The sequence below is a fragment of the Garra rufa genome, chromosome 20, assembly GCF_049309525.1.
Source record: "Garra rufa chromosome 20, GarRuf1.0, whole genome shotgun sequence".
NCBI classification, from domain to species: Eukaryota; Metazoa; Chordata; class Actinopteri; order Cypriniformes; family Cyprinidae; genus Garra; species Garra rufa.
The window spans coordinates 10,835,017-10,855,921 of NC_133380.1; the positions used below are offsets into that span (position 1 = coordinate 10,835,017).

At 35.2% G+C, this 20,905-nt stretch overlaps 1 protein-coding gene across 1 annotated transcript in view; it reads left to right on the plus strand.

Moving 5' to 3' along the window:
• The window catches only part of col6a1 (collagen, type VI, alpha 1), a 34,995-nt gene that overhangs the window by 3,326 nt on the left and 10,764 nt on the right, over nucleotides 1–20,905 (plus strand). The window contains exons 5-24 of the mRNA XM_073826389.1: nucleotides 1,023–1,136; nucleotides 1,975–1,995; nucleotides 2,094–2,114; nucleotides 2,199–2,243; nucleotides 2,396–2,449; nucleotides 7,379–7,423; nucleotides 7,531–7,557; nucleotides 7,700–7,726; nucleotides 7,811–7,855; nucleotides 10,177–10,230; nucleotides 11,308–11,370; nucleotides 12,035–12,097; nucleotides 13,756–13,809; nucleotides 13,921–13,956; nucleotides 14,085–14,147; nucleotides 14,738–14,800; nucleotides 19,443–19,505; nucleotides 19,599–19,661; nucleotides 19,752–19,802; nucleotides 19,898–19,933. Of these exons, the coding sequence (XP_073682490.1) occupies nucleotides 1,023–1,136; nucleotides 1,975–1,995; nucleotides 2,094–2,114; nucleotides 2,199–2,243; nucleotides 2,396–2,449; nucleotides 7,379–7,423; nucleotides 7,531–7,557; nucleotides 7,700–7,726; nucleotides 7,811–7,855; nucleotides 10,177–10,230; nucleotides 11,308–11,370; nucleotides 12,035–12,097; nucleotides 13,756–13,809; nucleotides 13,921–13,956; nucleotides 14,085–14,147; nucleotides 14,738–14,800; nucleotides 19,443–19,505; nucleotides 19,599–19,661; nucleotides 19,752–19,802; nucleotides 19,898–19,933 (1,008 nt within the window). The remainder of the gene's footprint in view (nucleotides 1–1,022; nucleotides 1,137–1,974; nucleotides 1,996–2,093; nucleotides 2,115–2,198; nucleotides 2,244–2,395; nucleotides 2,450–7,378; nucleotides 7,424–7,530; nucleotides 7,558–7,699; nucleotides 7,727–7,810; nucleotides 7,856–10,176; nucleotides 10,231–11,307; nucleotides 11,371–12,034; nucleotides 12,098–13,755; nucleotides 13,810–13,920; nucleotides 13,957–14,084; nucleotides 14,148–14,737; nucleotides 14,801–19,442; nucleotides 19,506–19,598; nucleotides 19,662–19,751; nucleotides 19,803–19,897; nucleotides 19,934–20,905) is intronic.

The following is a 20,905-nucleotide window of genomic DNA, read 5'->3' on the forward strand; positions in this document are numbered from 1 at the left end:
CACAAAGTTGCATTGCTGTTTATGTAGAGTCAGAAAGCTCTCAGATTTTATCAAAAGTAACTTAATTGTTGTTAAGATGAACGAAGGTCTGACAGGTTTGGAATGAAATAAGGGTGAGTAATTAATGACAGAATTTTCATTTTTTGGTGAACTATCCCTTTAAAGGCCATTTTGCGTAAAAAGTCAAAACTCTGCCTCTAGCCTCTAGAAAAGGTCCTGATTTTATGAAAAAATGTATGAACTACTTTAATTATCTTATTAATATTTCAAGATGAACTGAAGCAACTTTAGTTTATTTAATTATCCGCACATTTTTTTTTTTTTTTAATCGTTACAATATATCAAATCTGATCCATCAGGATCATTATTTTATAGATTTATCCATCTTTCGATCATCATTGTATTGCATTGCATTTTATGTGTCCCCCCTACAATAAAAACAGAGCTTTGTTCATAAAACTAAGCATTTAAATATCATCTTACTAAAACATATAATTGGAAGATTGAGAGTGACAACTGATATTTTTATGCATTTTATGCGAGTAGTCTGCTATACTATTATAAAAAGCTCACTGATTTACACTTCAAGCTCACAATTTAAAAGAATTTAAGAAACTGCACCAAACTACATATTTTTACTCAGTTTGGGTGTCTGAATCAAACAGATTTGCTTTTTCACTCGAGTTTCAGCTCCATGTTCTTCTAGATCATATAAATAAATAAATAGCGTAATGTATCAGTTATGATCCTTTAAAAAAGCATATACAATTTATTTGAAACACATAGCAAGTAAACAATATAAAATTGCAACTTAGCTGTAAATCAGTCATCTTTTTCCTTTGTAAGTGGGTGACTATAATAAGCAGCAGTGTGGAGTAGACATGCCCACGGTCAAAAGTCTGGCCACACAAGTATACACAAAATGTGATGCTTTTGGTTAGAAACAAGACATTTATTTCTCATGCAAATGTATTTGGACAAGCACTAATGTTTGCCTTTTCTTTCAACTGTCTTCTTCTCAGGACACCAGACTCTCTATCATTGCCACAGATGTGAACTACAGACAGAACTTCACCGCTGCAGACAACTCCCGCTCCACGCAATTGACCACTATAAACTCCATCATCCACATGATTGTGAGTGTCGTAACACAAACTCACCACAACAAGCATGTTTATGTGGTTTTCCTGTGGATTTATAGGTCAGACTGACCAAATACATACAGAATTAATTTGTCTAAAGACAGTGATTATAAAACATTGCTTGGAAAAATTACACTGGTGTAAACATAAAGTGTACCTTGACCTAGGCTATATGCACTACCATTCAGAGTTTGGGTCAGTATTTATTTTTTTCCCTTGAAAGAAATGAACACTTTTATTCAGGATTCATTAAATTGATCAAATGAAACAGTAAAGACATTTATACTTTCACAGATGATTTCTGTTTCAAATTAATGCAGTTGTTTTGAACTTTCTATTCATTAAAGAAACCTAAAAAACCTGGTTTTTAAAGCACAGCTGTTTTCAATATTGATAATATTTAAATGTTTTTTAAGCAGCAAATAATCATATTAGAATGATTTCTGAAGAATCATGTGACACTGTAGACTGGAGCTTTGCTATCACCAGGAATAAATTACATATTAAAATTTAAAACAGTTATTTTAAATTGTAATAATGCTTTACAAAATGACTTGTTTTTACTTGTTTTGATCAAATAAGTACAGCCTTGGCGAGCGTAGAGTATCAAAAATATTAAAAACCGTGCCATCCCCAATTTTTTGAATGGTAGTGTTTCTAAATCAGTTCTAGTTTTTAGGCTCAATGCAAAACATGTATCTATTTATTAATTCAGATTTCACTGAACACATGAGCATCAATTATGGCAGCTATTGTAATCAAGCCATTTAAGCTTGTGAAAATTGTGTAGATTTTGTCTAATGTTATCCTCTTTTTTTGCTTTTCATTCTAGACAAATGAAACAAAGGATGTGGTATGTAGTCTCTTCATAGCTTTTCCAAATGTATATGCAATACTCATTTTTATTTCGTACATTAGGATATTAATTTATCTTCTTAATCTTTCCTTTAGTGCTGCTCCTTTGACTGCAACGTAAGTAACATTGCTTATCTAACCCATTCAAACAGATCTTGTATAGTTTTCTGTTTCTAACTGTTTGGTGCAATATCTTCACAGGCCCCTGGAGGCCCTGTGGGACCCCCTGGTGATGCAGGACAAAGAGTAAGTACTAAAAATATACATTTTTATGTCTTTATATTGCCTCTTCATCCATACATATAGAAACCACCTGTTGATTCCTATGAAACGTTACATGTTTAATTCATTCTCAGCATGCATGGGCAACTGTGGCCTAACCTTTTCTTTTCCTGCAGGGAGAGGATGGAAGACCAGGCATGCCAGGAGAGAAAGGAGAATATGGTCCTCCGGTAAGCATTTGCTATTAGCTTTCAGATATACTCCTGTTCAGAAGTGTTTACATCTGACATTTCTGACCTCCTCCACTCAGTATCTGATCCAGAAAACACTCAGGATCAATTGTAATGCGGAACTTTGATGGTTAAGCAAGCAAAACTATTGCTCTTATTAAATCTAGGGATTTAAGAAAAAAATTTGAATTAATAAATGAATTAATTTTGTTTGCATATAAATGTGTGTTAGCAATGTGTGGACACCACCCTACAAAGATAAGAATCCATTAATTTCCATTAAAAAAATCAATTTTTTAAATCCCAAAAAACCTCAACAGTCTGAATTATCAAGCTGTTTTGACCCACCAGGCCCCGCCAACAAACACTGACTGACATTCCCGTATTAGCATATTTCCGCCCTCAGCCAGTTGTATACTGTCCACCATTTTCTCCAAGTTAAAGCAGCTGTAGCGACAACAATGTCTCATAAGCAGTGCAGGTGTTTTGTATTTGAATATAAAAGTGAACATAAGAGTCTTAATTTTTTCCTGACATCAGAGCCACTGAGGATGCAGTGGATTAGTTTTGTTTTTGATGGTAACGCGCCACCAAATACACAACAAATGGAAGAGAGGGGCGGGGTGAGCAGTAGCTCATTAGCATTTAAAGAAACATGCACCATCAACGGGTCGCTGTGAACAGATCTATTTTTGACAAGGTAAATAGGGCGTTGTTTTACATGACCATTGAGTCATTTTTACCAAAATTTGTTATGGATATTTCATGAAGACCCTAAAGAATAATCAAAATTTGTGGAAAATGGGCATCCGATCAGATTAAGTATTACATCTAGGTACAAAAAAAAAGAAATCTGTTCTGAATCAAAAGATTCGCCATACACGCTTTGAATTCCTGTTTTGAATCAAATCATTTGTGATACGTGCTTTAAAATCCCGTTCTGAATCAAATGATGTTTGATCATTTGATTCATAATGGGATGAATTCCTGTTTTGAATCAAATGATTTGCGATACATGCTTTAAAATCCCGTTCTGAATCAAATGATTCGCCATACGCGCTTTGAATTCCTGTTTTGAATCAAATGATTCACCATACGTGCTTTGAATTCCGATTTTGAATCAAATGATTCACGATACACGCTTTAAAGTCTCGTTCTGAATCAAATGATTTGCCATACGCACTTTAAAGTCTTGTTCTGAATCAAATGATTTGCCATACGCACTTTAAAGTCTTGTTCTGAATCAAATGATTCACCATACATGCTTTGAATTCTCATTTTAAATCAAATGATTCGCGATACGTGCTTTAAGGTCTCATTCTGAATTAAATGATTTGCCATATGCACTTTAAAGTCTCGTTCTGAATCAAATGATTCACCATTAGGGGTGGGTATCGTTTGAATTTTATCGATTTCGATTCCGATTCCGATTCCACTTATCGATTCCGATTCTTTTCGATTCCCAGTTTCGATTCCGATTTAGTAAAAAAAAAAAAACAACAAACACAAAAGTCAAACATTAATATATTAAACATGTTTATTTTCAGTGCTAGATTGCAACATATTATTTTATCACAGGGGTTCTCAACCTTTTTTATATCAGGGCCCCCTTCTTCTCGGGTCAGTTTTGCAAGGCCCCCCTATGCCTGACATTTCCTCTAAAGGTGTTTATTTTTTAACCTTTTTTATTAACCTAAACATTAGTTTTGCCTTTTTATTTTTCTCCTGCATGTTATAAAAAAAATCAAACAAACTTTAAATTAAAGCTATACTTTTGAATTTAAAAGAAAATCCTCTGCTCTAACTTTTTAACATGAATACACATATACAGATTTAAAGCACCTAAATTATTTAATTCAGACATTCTTCACAACTTCAGAGTACTCTTTCTTAAGTGACTGAATATCTACTGTTTGTATTTATTATAAAATAAACATATAAATGAAAAATACAGTAAATACATTGTAAATCTGTTTATGCTGGTGCTCATATGTGCTTAAACACCACTGACCCTTACAAGATCCACCTCTATGGGTAAGCATTCATTATAAAAAACTCACAGGACATTCATTTTGAAAACTATGCAAATATTTTGAAATTTCACGCAAAAATACTATGGATCAGAGCACCGAAAGCATGAATAGTTTGTGAATCAACAGCGGACTTATGCGTGCCTAATGTACGACTCCGATATACAAGAATGAATACATTAGGTATGCGCGAGTTCGTTACTATTACTCTGGTCATCTTTGCCTTTACATTACCGGGAGGGTTTGTTTCATGCAGCCAAGAGATAAAGTAGATACCTGTCTTCCCGCGGGGGTATAAGTGACTTTTATGTGGGCTTTTGCGGGACGAAATAACATATATTCCTTCTGGAGTGGGCGGGCGCAGGACTAAAATCCGTCCCTTGCAGATCTCTAAGATGAAGTTTGCGTGCAGCGGTAGATTTGTCTTCGGTTTTTACAAAGCGTAGACACACTTTTAAACGCTTACCGTGATCCATCTTTTCGACTGATGTTTACATTACCACGTAAAGTCCTGGCAGATTGCACGCGCGGAAGGTCCTGGCAGATCACTAGATGGAAAAAATGCAACCAGGAATCGAAACGAGGAATCGAAATTTTAATATTATAACAAGTATCCGATTCTTTATCTTAAGTATCCGATTCCAGAATCGGAATCGATTTTCGATTCCCAACCCTATTCACCATACATGCTTTGAATTTCCATTTTGAATCAAATGATTCATGATACACCCTTTAAGGTCTCGTTCTGATATCAAATCATTCGCCATACACGCTTTGAATTCCCGTTTTGAACCAATGATTCGCGATACGCGCTTTAAAGCCTCGTTCTGAATCAAATGAATCATGATACCTGATTTGAATTCCCGTTCTGAATCAAATGATTTGCGATACGTGCTTTGAATTCCTGTTTTGAATCAAATGATTCACCATACGTGCTTTAAAATCCCATTCTGAATCAAATGATTCGCCATACGCGCTTTAAAATCCCATTCTGAATCAAATGATTCGCCATACGCGCTTTGAATTCCCATTTTGAAAGATTCATGATACACCCTTTAAGGTCTCGTTCTGATATCAAATCATTCGCCATACACGTTTTTGAAATCCTGTTTTGAATCAAATGATTTGCGATACTTGCTTTAAAGTCCCGTTCTGAATCAAATGATTTGCGATACGTGCTTTGAAATCCTGTTTTGAATCAAATGATTTGCGATACTTGCTTTAAAATCCCGTTCTGAATCAAATGATTTTTGATCATTTGATTCAAAACGGGATGAATTCCTGTTTTGAATCAAATGATTCGCGATACATGCTTTAAAATCCTGTTTTGAATCAAATGATTCACAATATGCACTTAAAAGTCCCGTTCTGAATCAAATGATTTGCCATACGCGCTTTAAAGTCTCGTTCTGAATCAAATAATTCGCCATACGCGCTTTGAATTCCCGTTTTGAATCAAATGATTCACAATATGCACTTAAAAGTCCCGTTCTGAATCAAATGATTTGCCATACGCGCTTTAAAGTCTCGTTCTGAATCAAATGATTCGCCATACGTGCTTTGAATTCCCATTTTGAATCAAATGATTCGCGATACGCGCTTTAAGGTCTTGTTCTGAATCTGAAATGATTCGCCATACATGCTTTGAATTCCTGTTTTGAGCCAATGATTCACGATACACGCTTTTTTCGGAATCAAATGATTCGCGATTCGATTGGAGGGCTTCGAAACAGTGAATCATTTTGCGTCACAGTGGTTTACTGATGCGGAGTTTTACAAAAGCTCAGTTGATACTGTGTGCTTTGCTCACTTTCTCTATATAATTTATTCGTTGTTTGAAATGAAATCATTACAATTAATAGGCCTAACTTACAACGTTTTTATGAAATTGTGATCATGTTAGATGGTTTCCGTTGTATTAAAAACATTTTGTAACATGCAGCAGCGTGTTTACCACCACGCAAAGCTGAGGGGGAACCCCCCCCCCCCAAACGGAACACGAATGCGAAAGGTGTTGTCACATTAGCATTAGCAAAAAAGGTTCATTGTTTATTGTTAATAGTGTAGAGATGAAGCACCAAAATCACTTTCAAACCAAGAAACTTTCTGTTGGTCAAAGTTGCGAATATGCATGATCAACTTGAACCCATTGCAAACTGCATGAGGAAATATTTCACCCTCACACAATTTTTTTCCTGAAGAATAGTAAATATGTCCGCACCTTAACAATGAAGCTGACATATACAGCTGTCAGGTAAAAAGTTAATTGCTGGAGCCTGTTATTGTGCTGATTAATACTTTTCACATGGCTATGAGATCAATGTGTCGAATAAATGTTCCATGTGTCCCTGGATTTCTTTGTTGATAATCCAATCAAAGCAAAACCTTCGACTGACCCTGAGGTCTTTCATCTTCTGCAGCTGTTACAATTTCAACAATCTGTCAAAGTGTGCTTTTCCATGAAATTGCTGGTGGACTTCCTGTCCGCCACATGCATGCAGTTTTACTATGTATGTAAGGATGTTTTCAGAAATTTGGCCCTTTAAGTGTCATAAAAGAGGCTGACACACCCACACACACTGGAAAACACCCAGCTATGCTATTAAACAGCATATGCTGACTGATCCAGCTACAGCAAATGCTGATTGTGTAGACATAACAAACATTATAGCATACGGTTGACACCATAAAGCCCTGTAGGAATATTTTGATTAAAGATACTATCTCAGTGACTTTAATCTGGCTTTATCCTTGTTTATCCTCAATTAAAGCCTGTTATTGTCACATTAAAGTTCGGGGTGATCTTAAATAGAGTCAAAGGGGACAAATGCCTCTGCATTAGATATTTATATTACAACCACATCCAGCAAAACTGATGTTTCTTTTCTTCTCCTATTAGGGAAATCCTGGTGATCCCGGTCCAGTCGGCTACCAAGGAATGAAGGTCTGTCTTCCGCCCTCTCTCACAAATATTTACATTCTGTTTACATTACAGTTGATTTGTGCGCTCTCGCTGAAATAATAACCTATACTGTGTTCCTTTCCTTCCAGGGAGACCAAGGAATAAGAGGTGATAAGGTAAAAGAGACAGAGCTTCCTTGCAGATTAGATGGACGTTTTTATCAAGAGCACATTCCGAGAGTCTGCAGTTGATTATTTTATCTCATAATTCATTCTGGAACTGCAAAATGTAACAAATACACTTCTGTTTGATCTGCAGGGAGAGAGAGGTCATAAAGGCTTCAAGGTGAGCTTTCTCTTTAATTATTCAGTCTTGCCAGTTTTTACCAGTTGTATATCGTGCTAAATTGAATCCCAATCTTTCTTTTAGGGAGACAAAGGTCACCATGGTCTTGATGGTGTTGATGGACGTAAGGTAAGAGCTTCCTTTAAGGCATTTTAAAGGCATAGCCCAGCAAAAAAATTATGATTCTGTCATTGTTTACCAAATCTGTATACGTGGATCCAAAATGAGATATTTTGCATAATGTTTGCTGCTATTTCCCATATGTTGATAGTGAATTGTGTCAGGGATCAGCCAAATCTAAGAATGATTAAAAAACACCATAAAAGTGTGGATAAAATGACCTATATGACTAAAATTTAAAGAGACGAGATTGAAAAACCTTCCATAGTTTTCAAATCTTTTTCGTGTTTATGTACAGTCACTCGCCAGGTGTCAAAATAACAAATGAGATTTTAGGTAGTTTTAGTAAATAATGCTTTACATTTTGGTCCTTCATACAAAGCTATCAAATGGCCTTCAGAAGATTTGGAATATATAGTGTGCAAATTGTATGATATGTTTTAAATTGTTTTTTTGTCAGCAATGTCCGCAATGTTCTGCAAACTTTCGTTAACAAAAACTATGATGAAAAATGTTTGTCAAGGAGGTTTTTCCATTGAATAAAACAAAATGAGATGACTATAAGGTCAATAAATGATAACTGTAGTTATATAAACATGTAATATTGTTGTTGATAAACAACAAGACTAAAATGTATTTTAAAAAAGAAAAACTCAACCAAAACCTCTTATTTTCATAAAAAAAAAAACTGAAAAAAATATTATTGCAGACTACACGCCTCTAATACACAAGCTTTCATCTATGCGGTTGCCAGATATCCAGAGTTTAAATCCCCAAATAAGAAATTCTCTGTTAAAAGGATACATTTTCTGCCTGGTGTTTTGCTTAATATTTGCAATCTGGCAACCTCAATCGCTGTTCTTTTAATAGAAAATTATTGCAATTTGGAATTATTGGAATTACTTTTAGGAATGTGCATTTCTAAGTTTTTGATATTAATTTATATAATAAATCTTAAATCACTACACTAGATGAGGTAAAATAAGCCATGAGTCGACATTTCTTATAGGTAAAAGTGCAATAAGCCTACTTGAAATGTAAAATCAATTTCTTAAATGACAACAACTGTTACGTATTGTAATTTTGAGCAAAAAGAATTGTTTCATTGGTTTAACCATTGTACAGCATCACGAAAACGTCACAAGTTTTCATTGACTAAAAAGCTAGACTAAAATACTCAGACTAAAATACTCAGACATCGACTAACTAAACAAAAACCACACAAGGTTGACTAAATATGCTAATAACTAAAAAGTACATTTAACACAGCCTAAGACAACTAAGGGCCAGATTTAGCCATCTTTTAGCGTTAAAATAGTACTGTCAGGATTTACTAAAGATGCGCAGTGAAGAATTAGCACTGAATTAGCATTGCGCCTGACCTTATTGAATATGCGTTTGTAGGAGTTTCCCCTTCAGACGCAAAATTTATGAGAGGAGAGTATTAAAATGAATGACTCAATGCGTTATACTTACGTTTGTGTTCGTCAAATTACTGGTATTTGCGCCATTATTTAACAGCCCAAAAACGTCTTAAAGCAGAAGGTAATTTGTGCTGCTCTTAGTAGATTGCAATGGTCATTATGGAAATGATCTGGCTGCGTCTGTGTTCTTTAATGCATGCATTGTCATTAAATCACAGGCTAAATAAAAAAATGGCTGACAAAATGAACACTACTGCAAAGTATCTCCTTTTGTGTTCCACAAAGTATAAAAGTTGAATAGTTTTGAAATTACATGAGTAAATTAAATATTGCCGAATAATGCACTGCTGTTAGATTTGATGTCATTTCTCTCTCATCTTCCTGTTCTGCTTTCTCTGGCATCCTGTGTCAGATTTCAGGTTAAAAGTATGTGAACAATCGATCCTGACACTGTTTGACACTTGTTCCATTTCTGCTTTGTGTCTTTCCTTAAGTGTGGAAAACAGCCTAGTTTTGTGTCTCTGACCCTTGACTTCACTTTGTCTTCATCCTCGGGCCATTTTGCTCCTCAGTTAGTTCTCAACATGTACTGTAACTCTTTCCAAGGCATTTTCCACTCAACAAATCACAGTCCCTCGACTTCACTCCCCCATCTGCACATGATACATCTGAGTTCACAGTAAAACTTTATCACGGTGTGATTTACAACATGTAAATCTTTCTGTTGTTATTTTCAGGCTCCATCGCATGCAATCTTGATTTGTAATGTCTTTCCTTAATACTTTACTTCTTCACTCTTTCTTTGCATGATGTGACTCTCAAGTTAACTACATACAGTTCAGGGCGGTTGACTCCCACCATGAAGAAGAGTGTTTATGTTTTGTGTGTTTGTATTTAATTTCATAGGGTGAGCCAGGATTCCCTGGCCTTCCTGGCTGCAAAGGGTCACCGGGGCCAGATGTAAGTAATATTACTTGTCAAAAGTATGTAATTTTTGTAATACATTATAGTTTCTTGTGCAATGTGCATATGGAGATTATACGCAGATGAGGTCTTGCATAATAAAACACATTTTAAACTCCATATATGGTTATTTTGACAATGACATGGTGCAGAATTACACTTGTGAATGTATGTTTACAAATCTGCTACACTCACAATAAAGGTGCTTCACGATGCCATAGAAGAACCTTTTTTGTCTAAATGGTTCCATAAAGAACCTTTAACATCTGACAAACCTTTCTGTTTGATAAAAGGTTCTTTGTGGCGAAAGAAGGTTCTTCAGATTGTAAGAAGGTAAGAAAGAGATGGTTCTTTAAAGAACCTTTGACTGAAAGGTTCTCTGTGGAACCAAAAATGGTTCTTCTATGGCATCGCTGTGAAGAACCTTTTAAAGCACCTTTATTTTTAAGAGTGGCATAAATGGGATTTATAAAGTGAAATTTGCAAAGGTTAGAGTGCAAAAAAATCTTTGTATAAATCTTGGCTGTTTGCAAAATATGGAATTTGCAGCAGGTTTTATACTTGAGCAAGTGTTTACAGGGCTTTTGCGTGTTCATGGACTGCGTGTTTGCATGTTCACATTGTTCCTTTGATCCAGATGCAATTGAGCTTCTGTTGATCCAGATGCATTTGAGACTTATAGATTAAGTTATAGATCCATACGTTTAGATATCAGCATCTAATTGGCTGAGAACTTGGATCTAATTCGCCTATGAAAGATCACCTCACTAGGACCATAGATGTTCCCGCCCCTTTGAGCAACGTTCATAGGTTGTGCAGTATGTCAGTCATTTTTACGAGCGGCTGTTTCCACTCAGCCTGCATCTGGAGAGCAGGACGTGGGATGTTTGCCTCATGAGCAGCCAAACATTTACCAAATTTGACATCCAAGCTGCTTTCACAATTCTGCACAGTGTTTGTACTTTGTTTGCACATACATAAATACATACATAAAAGAAAAGTAGGATATTTGGTGGTATGTTCTTCTACTTTCTTACTTATTCATAAATAAACATTTTATTTTTTTTCTGGTAGGGTTTGCAAGGAGAACCAGGTCCTAAAGGAGATCCCGGCCAGTATGGACCCAAAGGAGGAAGAGTAAGAGAAACAAAAGAAAATTTTGTTTGTGTTAGAAATCAAGATCAGGCAGCAACAAGAGCTCTCAGTCTCTTATGCTCATCAGTACTGCATTTATTTGGTTAAAAACACAGTAAAACAGTAATATTGTGAACTATTTTTACAGTGTTTTCTATTTTAATCTGTTTTAAAATGTAATTTATACCAGTGATGCAAAGCTGAATTTTCAGCAGCCATTACGGCAGTCTTCAGTGTCACACGATCCTTCAGAAATCAGGCTAATATGCTGATTCTCTGCTCAAGAAACATTTCTTTCTTAGTTTCTTTCTTAGAACAAGTTTCTTAGTTCTTGTTCTTGTTCTTAGTTCTTACAATCACTTGCTGAATAAAAGCAAAAAAATCTAGCCAGCATTTGATGAGATCACATGTTTATACTAAGATCTCTGACATTTGATTTCTGACTTTGTTGTTTTGGCAAACCTGAGCACAATTTGAGACATTTTCTCAGGAGACATTATGAGATTATTGAAAATTTTATTCAAAGGTAAACAAAAAACATCTGTGGCACTGGAGACTTGAGTGTCATCTTAAAGAGATGTTATGTTACCTTTGACCTTTTATAAATAATTTCCAGCAGTAAAACATCTTCAGAAACATTTCTTATGGCTTTGATTGTTGCTTTCAGGGAGATTCTGGCAAAGACGGTGAAGCAGGAAGACCTGGAAACTATGGGCCTTCAGGTGCAAAGGTATGGAGGAACATTTTGATCTTGTATTAAACATAATTTCATGTCATGACTTTTAACTGGTAAATACAACATAATCTTTGACATAGTACCTTGCGAAAGTATTCATACCCCTTCATTTTTTTCACGTTTTATGTTGCTGCCTTACATTAAACTGCTTTAAATTGCTTTTTTCCACATAAATCTACACTGCATGAACCATAATGTCAAAGCAAAAACATTGTCAATTGTCACACCTTTGTAAATTTAGTAAAAAACCTAAAATAAGTTCATTGCATAAGTATTCATACCCTTAACTAAGATCTTACCTGAAGCTCCTTTACAGCCTCAAGTCTTTTAGGGTATGATGCAACAAGCTTTGCACATCAGCATTTGGCAAGTGTCTGCCATTCTTCTTCTCACCTCTTCACTTCTCAAGCTCTGTCAGCTTGAATGGGGTCTGGCAGACATTTTAGGTTTCTCCAGAAATGTTTGATTGGGTTCAAGCCCAGACTCTTGCTGGGCCATTGAAGGACATTCACAGAGTTGTCTTTAAGCCACTCTTGCTGTGTGCCTAGGGTCATTGTCCTATTGGAAGGTGAACCATCTGCCGAGTCTGAGGTTCTGAATGCTCTGGACTGGGTTTTCATTAAGGCTATCTCAATATTTTGGTGCATTTTGGTGAAGCTTTTCTTCTACTCAGATGAGTCCCTCAATCTCTGCCGCTGAAAAAAAGCCCCAAAGTATGAAGCTGCTACCAGCACACTTTACTTTTGGGATGGTAATCTGCAGGTGATGAGCAGTGCCTGGTTTCCTTCAAACATGATGCTTGGAATTGAGGTTCATCAGTCCAGAGAATCTTGTTTCTCCCTGTCTAAGGGTGCTTTAGGCGCTTTTTTGCAAATTCCAAGTGTTTTCGTGTGTCTTCACTGAGGAGAGGATTGAGTTTGGCCACACCGCCATAAAGTCCAGATCGGTGGAGTGTTGCAGTGATGCCCTTCTGTAGGTTTCTCCTATCTCCACATATGATCATGGAGCTCAACTAAAGTGACTATCTGGTTCTTGGTCTACTCTAACCACTCTAACCAAAGCCCTTCTCCATTAATTGCTCAGTTTGGCCAGGAGGCCAGCTCTAGGAAAGAGTCCTGATTGTTCCAGACTTATGGAGACTACATGCTTCTGTGAACCTTCAATGCAACAGATTTTTTTTCTCTGAACTCTTCCACAGACCTTAGGGCTTGGCTTTTGCTCTGATATGCATTTTCAGCTGTTAGACATTTTATTGAGAGGTGTGTGCCTTTCCAAATCATACCCATTCAATTGAATTTGCTACAGGTTAACTTCACTCAAAGAGTAGTAACATCTACAAGCAATATGAATGCTCCTGAGCAAATGTCAATTGTCCCAGATAAGGGTATGAATACTTATGCAATTGAATCATTTAAGTTTTTTATTTTCAATAAATTTGCAAAGATGTTAAAAACATGTTTTTTTTTGCTTAGCTATTATGGTGTATAGAGTGTAGATTCAACGTAAGGCAGCAGCATAAAAAACATGAACAAAATGAAGGGGTATGAATACTTTCGCAAGGCACTGTAGACGTTGTTTGACTTGATGAGTTTTTACAGTATAACTACTTTCAAAGAAAAGGCTTATCTGCAATCCCATTGTTGTTGTTATAGGGAGAGAGAGGTCCTCGTGGAGCCAATGGCGATAAAGGCGAGAGAGGAGATGACGTAAGTGTTTTCACTCTTTTTACACTTTTTTAAAGACTTGGATTCTTAACATCCAATTGACCTGCTTTTAGTGTTATCTAACAGTTATTCCATTTCCTGTTCGTTTTTTAGGGACCACCTGGACCAGATGGCCCAAGAGGAGAGAGAGTAACTAAGCATTTATATTTACTTTTGTCCTTGTAGCTTGAAGTGTGGATGGTTGTGTTTTGTGCTGTTTGCAGATTTTACATTTTTCATGTGCAGGTGATCTGAACTGATGTGCTTTTCTATTACAGGGCACAGCTGGTGAGAAAGGTGAACAAGGTTCCCGTGGTAACAGAGGACCCAGAGGCGACATTGTGAGTATATATTTTAGGCTGTAAATTCCTCCATAATTATGTCATAAAAGGTCGAAATTATGTCATACTAGGTTATAACTATGAGATAATTCATAATTATGACAAAAAGTTTGAACTTTTAATAGGTTATAACTATGACAAAAGTCGAAATTATGCTATTAATGGTATTAAGTGAAAAAACCTTTTTGTAATAGTTATGACGTTTATATAAAGAGCTGAAAGGTTATATAATATGCAGACATCTTTCTGCTTATTTTCCCCTCATTAATACAAATGCACAAGAAAGCAAATTGGTTTTATTTTGATTTCATGTCGACTTAAAATACGCACAATATTCTCCAAGTGAAATGGCTCTAATGACTCTCTTGTTAATCAAACGCACATTTTCGTAACTTAAATATATCTGACACATAATATGTGCATGGATATACATTTGTTTCAAACAAATTCATTAGATATTAATTGTGCATGTTCTGTTCGGTAAATTGCTTTGACAACTTAAGCCTTTGGTGCTCATGCACCCAAGAAGAAAATAATATTTTGAAAGAATGACACAAGTGAAGTAACTGTGAACTTTCTAACTCTGACAGGGTGAACCTGGGCCTCGGGGTGATCAAGGACGTGAGGGATCAGCAGGGCCAAACGGAGAGCCGGTGAGTGACTGACAAAAACCATTACGAGTGGTATACAGCAGATTTTGAGTGTTTAAGACTGTGTCCTTCAGCCTGATCCAAGACATTGCAAGAGTTCAAGCCTCTAAACTCAACCATTTTATCATCTTTATACATTTATACACTTCCTTACATGTTAATCCAGAATTATAAAGAGCAGAATTGTGTAGTATGTAAGACATAAGGGCTTGAACAAGGATGAAAGCTTATGACCTCAGGACATAGGCATTCTGAGAGGCCCTCTGAAATCTCTGAGATCATTGGACCTCTGGGCTGTGTTAGAAGGTAACTTGAGGAACAAAGAAATACGTCCAGTGGTTTAGCCATTTGTGACGGTTTGGGCAGTGGGAGGAGAAAGAACAAAAGCTATATAAGTTCCCAAGGTCAGATGGACTCCAGATGGACGATGTTAGACCGGCAGGGCGAGTTCAAAACTGAGCAGCAGATACAGTTCAACAGATGTATTTTAATACCTTAAAGCATACAAATGTTCCTCACTGACAGAAATATCTTACACTCTATGTAGTAAAAGATGACGTTGAGTGTCTGTAACTCATTTAGGCTGTAAGTTCTTCCACCCAGGGCCTAATTACATACTATAAAAACAGATAATTTCAAATAGAAATGCACTGGTGATTGGTGATTGCAGCGGGTATGTAAGAAATTATGCTGCTGCACATATAACATATGTGACCCTGGACCACAAAACCAGTCTTAAGTCGCTGGGGTATATTTGTAGCAATAGCCAAAAATACATAGTATGGGTCAAAATTATTGATTTTTCTTTTATGCCAAAAATCATTAGGAAATTCAGTAAAGATCATGTTCCATGAAGATTTTTTGTAAAATTCCTACTGTAAACATATCAAAATGTAATTTTTGAATAGTAATATGCATTGTTAAGAACTTCATTTGGACAACTTTAAAGGCGATTTTCTCAATATCTTGCACTCTCAGATTCCAAATTTTCAAATAGCTGTATCTCAGCCAAACATGGTCCTATCCTAACAAACCATACAATCAATGGAAAGCTTATTTATTCGGCTGATGATGTATAAATCTAAATGTTAAAAAATTGATCCTTATGACTGGTTTTATGGTCCAGGGTCACATATGTGAAATTACCAGTAGCAGATCTACACAGGTGGAGCTGGGGAAGGGGAAGGGTTTCTAAAGCACGCTGCAACTGCTACAGCAGATACTAGCTGAGTATTTAAATGTTGAGCAGCAAGCTCACTGGTTGCTGATGCAACAAAAATCAAATGCGCCATGTAAATAATTATGTAATTATATCAGATTAAGTAGAAGGGTTTGCGCAATCAGTTTCATGACAGAACTCTGCATTAAGTATAACCAGTAAAAGATAATGTACAAACATTATTATAAATTACAACCTCACAAGATGATCTGGACCCTATGGAAGCCCACATATGAAGCCTCATAAAATTATCAGATAAAAAATTTATTTTGTGACATAAAAGGTTTTAACTTTTAATGTCATACTGACTTGCCAAAACTTATGTCAAAAGGACAATTTTTTTCCATGATTTTGGCTCTTTTTATGACATAATTTAAACTTTTTAAGTCATGATTTTAATCTTATGGTTTACTAAAACATGATATATTTTGGTAACACTTTACAATAAGGTTCTTTAGTTAACATTAGTTAACCACATTAGTTAACATGAACTAATAGTGAACAGCATTTATTAATCGTTGTTAATGTTTATTTCAACATTTACTAATGCATTATTAAAATCTTGTTAACATTAGTAAATGCAGTGTGAACTAACATGAACAAACAATGAACAACTGTATTTCCGTTAACTAACGTTAATAAAGATTAGTAAATACAGTAACAAATGCATTGCTCATGGTTAGTTCATGTTAGTTAATACATTAACTAATGTTTAACTAATGAACCTTATTGTAAAGTGTTACCTATATTTTTTCTTACATGGGGTCTTGTATCACTCTAAAGGGGCTTATTTTGCAATAACTGTCTGAATATTAAGAGCTTCTTAATATAAAATAAATAAATTAATAGATTGATAAATCAATAAATTCATAAATAAATGTGACCCTGGATCACAAAACCAGTCATAAGGGTACATTTTTGGAAATGGACATTTATACATCATCTGAAAACTGAATAAATGAGGGTGCAAAAAAAATCTAAATATTGATAAAGTGACCTTTAAAGTTGTCCAAATGAAGTTCTTAGCAATGCATATTACTAATCAAAAATTAAGTTTTGATATATTTACGGTGGAAAATTCACAAAATATCTTCATGAAACATGATCTTTACTTAACATTCTAATGATTTTTGGCATAAAAGAAAAAAACAACAATTTTGCCCCACACAATGTATTTTTGGCTACACCTTTGGTGGTCTTAGCTGATCTTCCACCCTTGCCAGACTTTCTGGATTTAAATCAAGTTCATCCAAAAATGAAAATTACCCCATAATTTACTCACTATCAAGCCATCCTAGGTGTATATGATTTTCTTCTTGTAGATGAATACAATCAGTGTTATATAAAAAAAAATGACCTGGCTCTTTCAAGCTTTATAATGGCAGTGAATGGGTGTTGAGATTTTAAAGTCCAATAAAGTGCAACCATCCATGATAAAAAGTGCTCCACATGGCTCTGGAGGGTTAATAGCACTTGTGGAGCACTTTTTATGATGGATGGTGGCACTGTCTTGGACTTCAAAATCTCAACACCCATTCACTGCCATTAAAAAGCTTGGAAGAGCCAGCACATTTTTGGAAATAACTCTGATTGTATTTGTCTAAAAGAAGAAAGTCATATACACCTAGAATGGCTTGAGGGTAAATGATGGGGTAATTTTCATTTTTGGGTGAACTATTCCTTTAAGATATTTTTTTCGTTGTTAAACCACCAGCTTGGTCAGTCTAGGAGACTAGTTTAAACCAGCTTTAATGTATTTATCTTGTCTCAATCAAACAATTTCACTAGTTTTTAGTTGTTGAGTAACATTTATTAGAATGGTTCAGCTTTAGGACGGACAATGAAATTGATTACACATGCCAGACCAGATTCAAGATTTCCCAGTGAAACAAGCTAATCTTCTGAGATTTCGACCTTGGATTCTTGAGGCTTACAACATCACCAGCTGCACCACAGAACTCCATGCATGCTAGTTCTGTCAGCACTTGACTTTTCTCTACAGCTCTTGTAAACTGTCAGGCCAACTGCGAACAGACCAACAATTTTCCGTTGCCTCTCAGGACTCTAAATTTCCTGTGCAGCTTACGTGAGAGTGTTTGGAGCACATGCGTGCCCGAATGGCTCCTCGTTTCATGCTTTTCTCAAAGTCATCTGTTGTTTCTCAAAAACAGCCGTTTGTGCAGCCCAGCTGCTCTATAGGTTCTCGCATAATCTATGTTAGGGACTAGGCTGCCGTTATCCTAACTGCTCACTTTTGTGCTTGAAGTTGTTCTTTTTCGCTATGAGTAACACTCGTTTTTTATTGGTTTTGTCCTGGCAGAGGTATTTTCCAGTAGAGTTTGAGTGGGTGGGATGGGAAAGAACCAAGTGTTCAATAGGTGGAAATCTGGATGGGTTTTCTGAACTCATGAGCCACTGCTTTTCTCAAAGCCTGCTTTTTTACTGATTTAATTCACCCATGTGTCAGAATCCCCTCTTCGAAATGTAATGCTACAGTACAAAAAAAACACATCTTTTTTACTGAGTCATTTACCAAAAGTGTATTTTTAGTCAATGACTCAGATTTTTAAGGCTAGCAAAAAGCTAAACATTAGATAACTGTATGAATCCAATATGTGGTCATTTTCTTATGAATGGCTCTCTGTCTTCAGTATCCACACCCTTGAGTCTTGAGTGAATTTTATTCTTTAAACGAGACAGTTACTACAATTTATTATAAAATAATGTAAAAAAAATACATTTGTAATATTACATTGTATTATTATATTACAATGTAATAAAATTATTATTATTATTTTTTAAGTCTCTTCTGCTCACCAAGCCTGCATTTATTTGATCCAAAATACAGCAAAAACAGTCAAATTTTGAAATATTTTTACTATTTAAAATAACTGATTTCTATTTGAATATATTTTCAAATGTAATTTATTCTTGCGATCAAAGCTGAATTTTCAGCCTCATTACTCCAGTCTTCATTGTCACATGATCCTTCAGAAATCATTCTAATATGCTGATTTTATACAGTTTTTTATTAATATTATTATAAATATTTAAAACAGTTCATTAAATTGTTTTCAGGATCAGCATTTATGTGAAATAAAATGCTTTTGTAACATATACACTATACCATTCGAAAGCTTTTTTTGGGGAAAGAAATTATAGAAATTAATACTTTAATTTAGAACATTTATAGTGTTCAAAAAGATTTCCATTTCAGATAAATGCTGTTCTTCTCAAAGAAGCATGAATAAATTCTACTCAGCTGTTTTTAGCATAATAATAATAAATGTTTTTTGAGCAGCAAATCAGAATATTAGATTGATTTCTAAAGGATCATGTGACTGGAATAATGATGCTAAATTTCACCCCCAATGTATGGATTCTAATATACTCAAATAGCAATATCATTTTTCCCATTTCCAACAGGGCGAGCCAGGAAGGGCAGGGGCACCAGGTTATCGCGGCGATGAGGGTCCTTCTGGACCAGAGGTGGGTAATGTTAACTAGTCTTTCAATCTGATCTATTGTATTGCTGCATCTACGACTTATCTACATTTCCCATGTTTCATGTCTGTGTTTTAGGGAGCTAAAGGGCCCAGAGGAATCAAAGGCGCCCCAGGAGACAGAGGCCTGATGGGAGAGAGAGTAAGTTAATCCTGCTAATCTTCAGAATTGGTTTTAACTAACCAAAAGCAGTTGTCCATTGGTGTAACAAAGTTTGTTTTACCTGCTTAGGGTGAAGATGGACCACAAGGAAATGGAACTGAGGGCTGCCCTGGCTTCCAAGTAGATGACCTGTCAATTTATTAAACATCTTGCTCTCAAAGCTCACATTCAGTGGAGTATCTGTATTGATTATGTGTGTATTTGTGTCATTTTAGGGTTATCCTGGACCTAGGGGAGATCCTGGAGCACCTGTAAGTATCCCAAACCTTATAGAAGATCTGTTTGAGAAGTAAAATCCTATTCATTTCTTCTGCTGAGTAACTGATTTGGATTGATTATCAATAACACATTTATTTTGTTAAGTAATGATATATGTTCATGTCAGTTTAAAAAAATAATATTTACAGTAAAGTGGCTAATTATTCTGTAGAGAGATCCATTAATCAGAGTTGCCGTTGCAAAAAAAAAACTCAGTCTCATGAATCATTGCAAATGATGTAATCAAATCTGCTTACACGCTCAAACAGTTACACTAACAGTCAAAAGTTTTTGAACAGTAAGATTTTTTTTTAATGTTTTTTTAAAAAGTCTCTTTTGCTCACCAAGCCTGCTTTTATTTGATCCAAAGTGCAGCAAAGGCAGTAAAAATTCTTTTTACCATTTAAAATAACTGTTTTCTATTTGAATATATTTTAAAATGTAATTTATTCCTGCGATTTCAAAGCTGAATTTTAACATCATCACTCTAGTCACATAATCATTCAGAAATCGTTCTAATATTCTGATTTGCTGTTAAAAACATTTATTATTATTAATATGTTGAATACAGCTGATTAGAATGTTTTCAGGTTTCTCTGATGAATACTGATGCCAAGCTTTTGAATGATATAGTGTATCATTTGACAAAATGCTGATCTTTGAATCTTTCTATTCGTCAAAAGAAATCCTGAAAAAATCCGCATATTAGAATTATGAAGACTTGAGTAAAGATGCTGAAAATTAAGCTTTGTTCACAGAAATAAATTACATTTTTAAATATATTCAAATATAAAACACATATATTAAATAGTAGAAATTTTAAAATTGTACTGTTTTTGCTGTACTTTGGATCAAATAAATGCAAGCTTGGTGAGCAGAAGAGAACATAAAAAATCTTACTGTTCAAAAACTTTTGACTTGTAGTGTATATATTTGCATATATTTATATATTTGTTTGAATATTT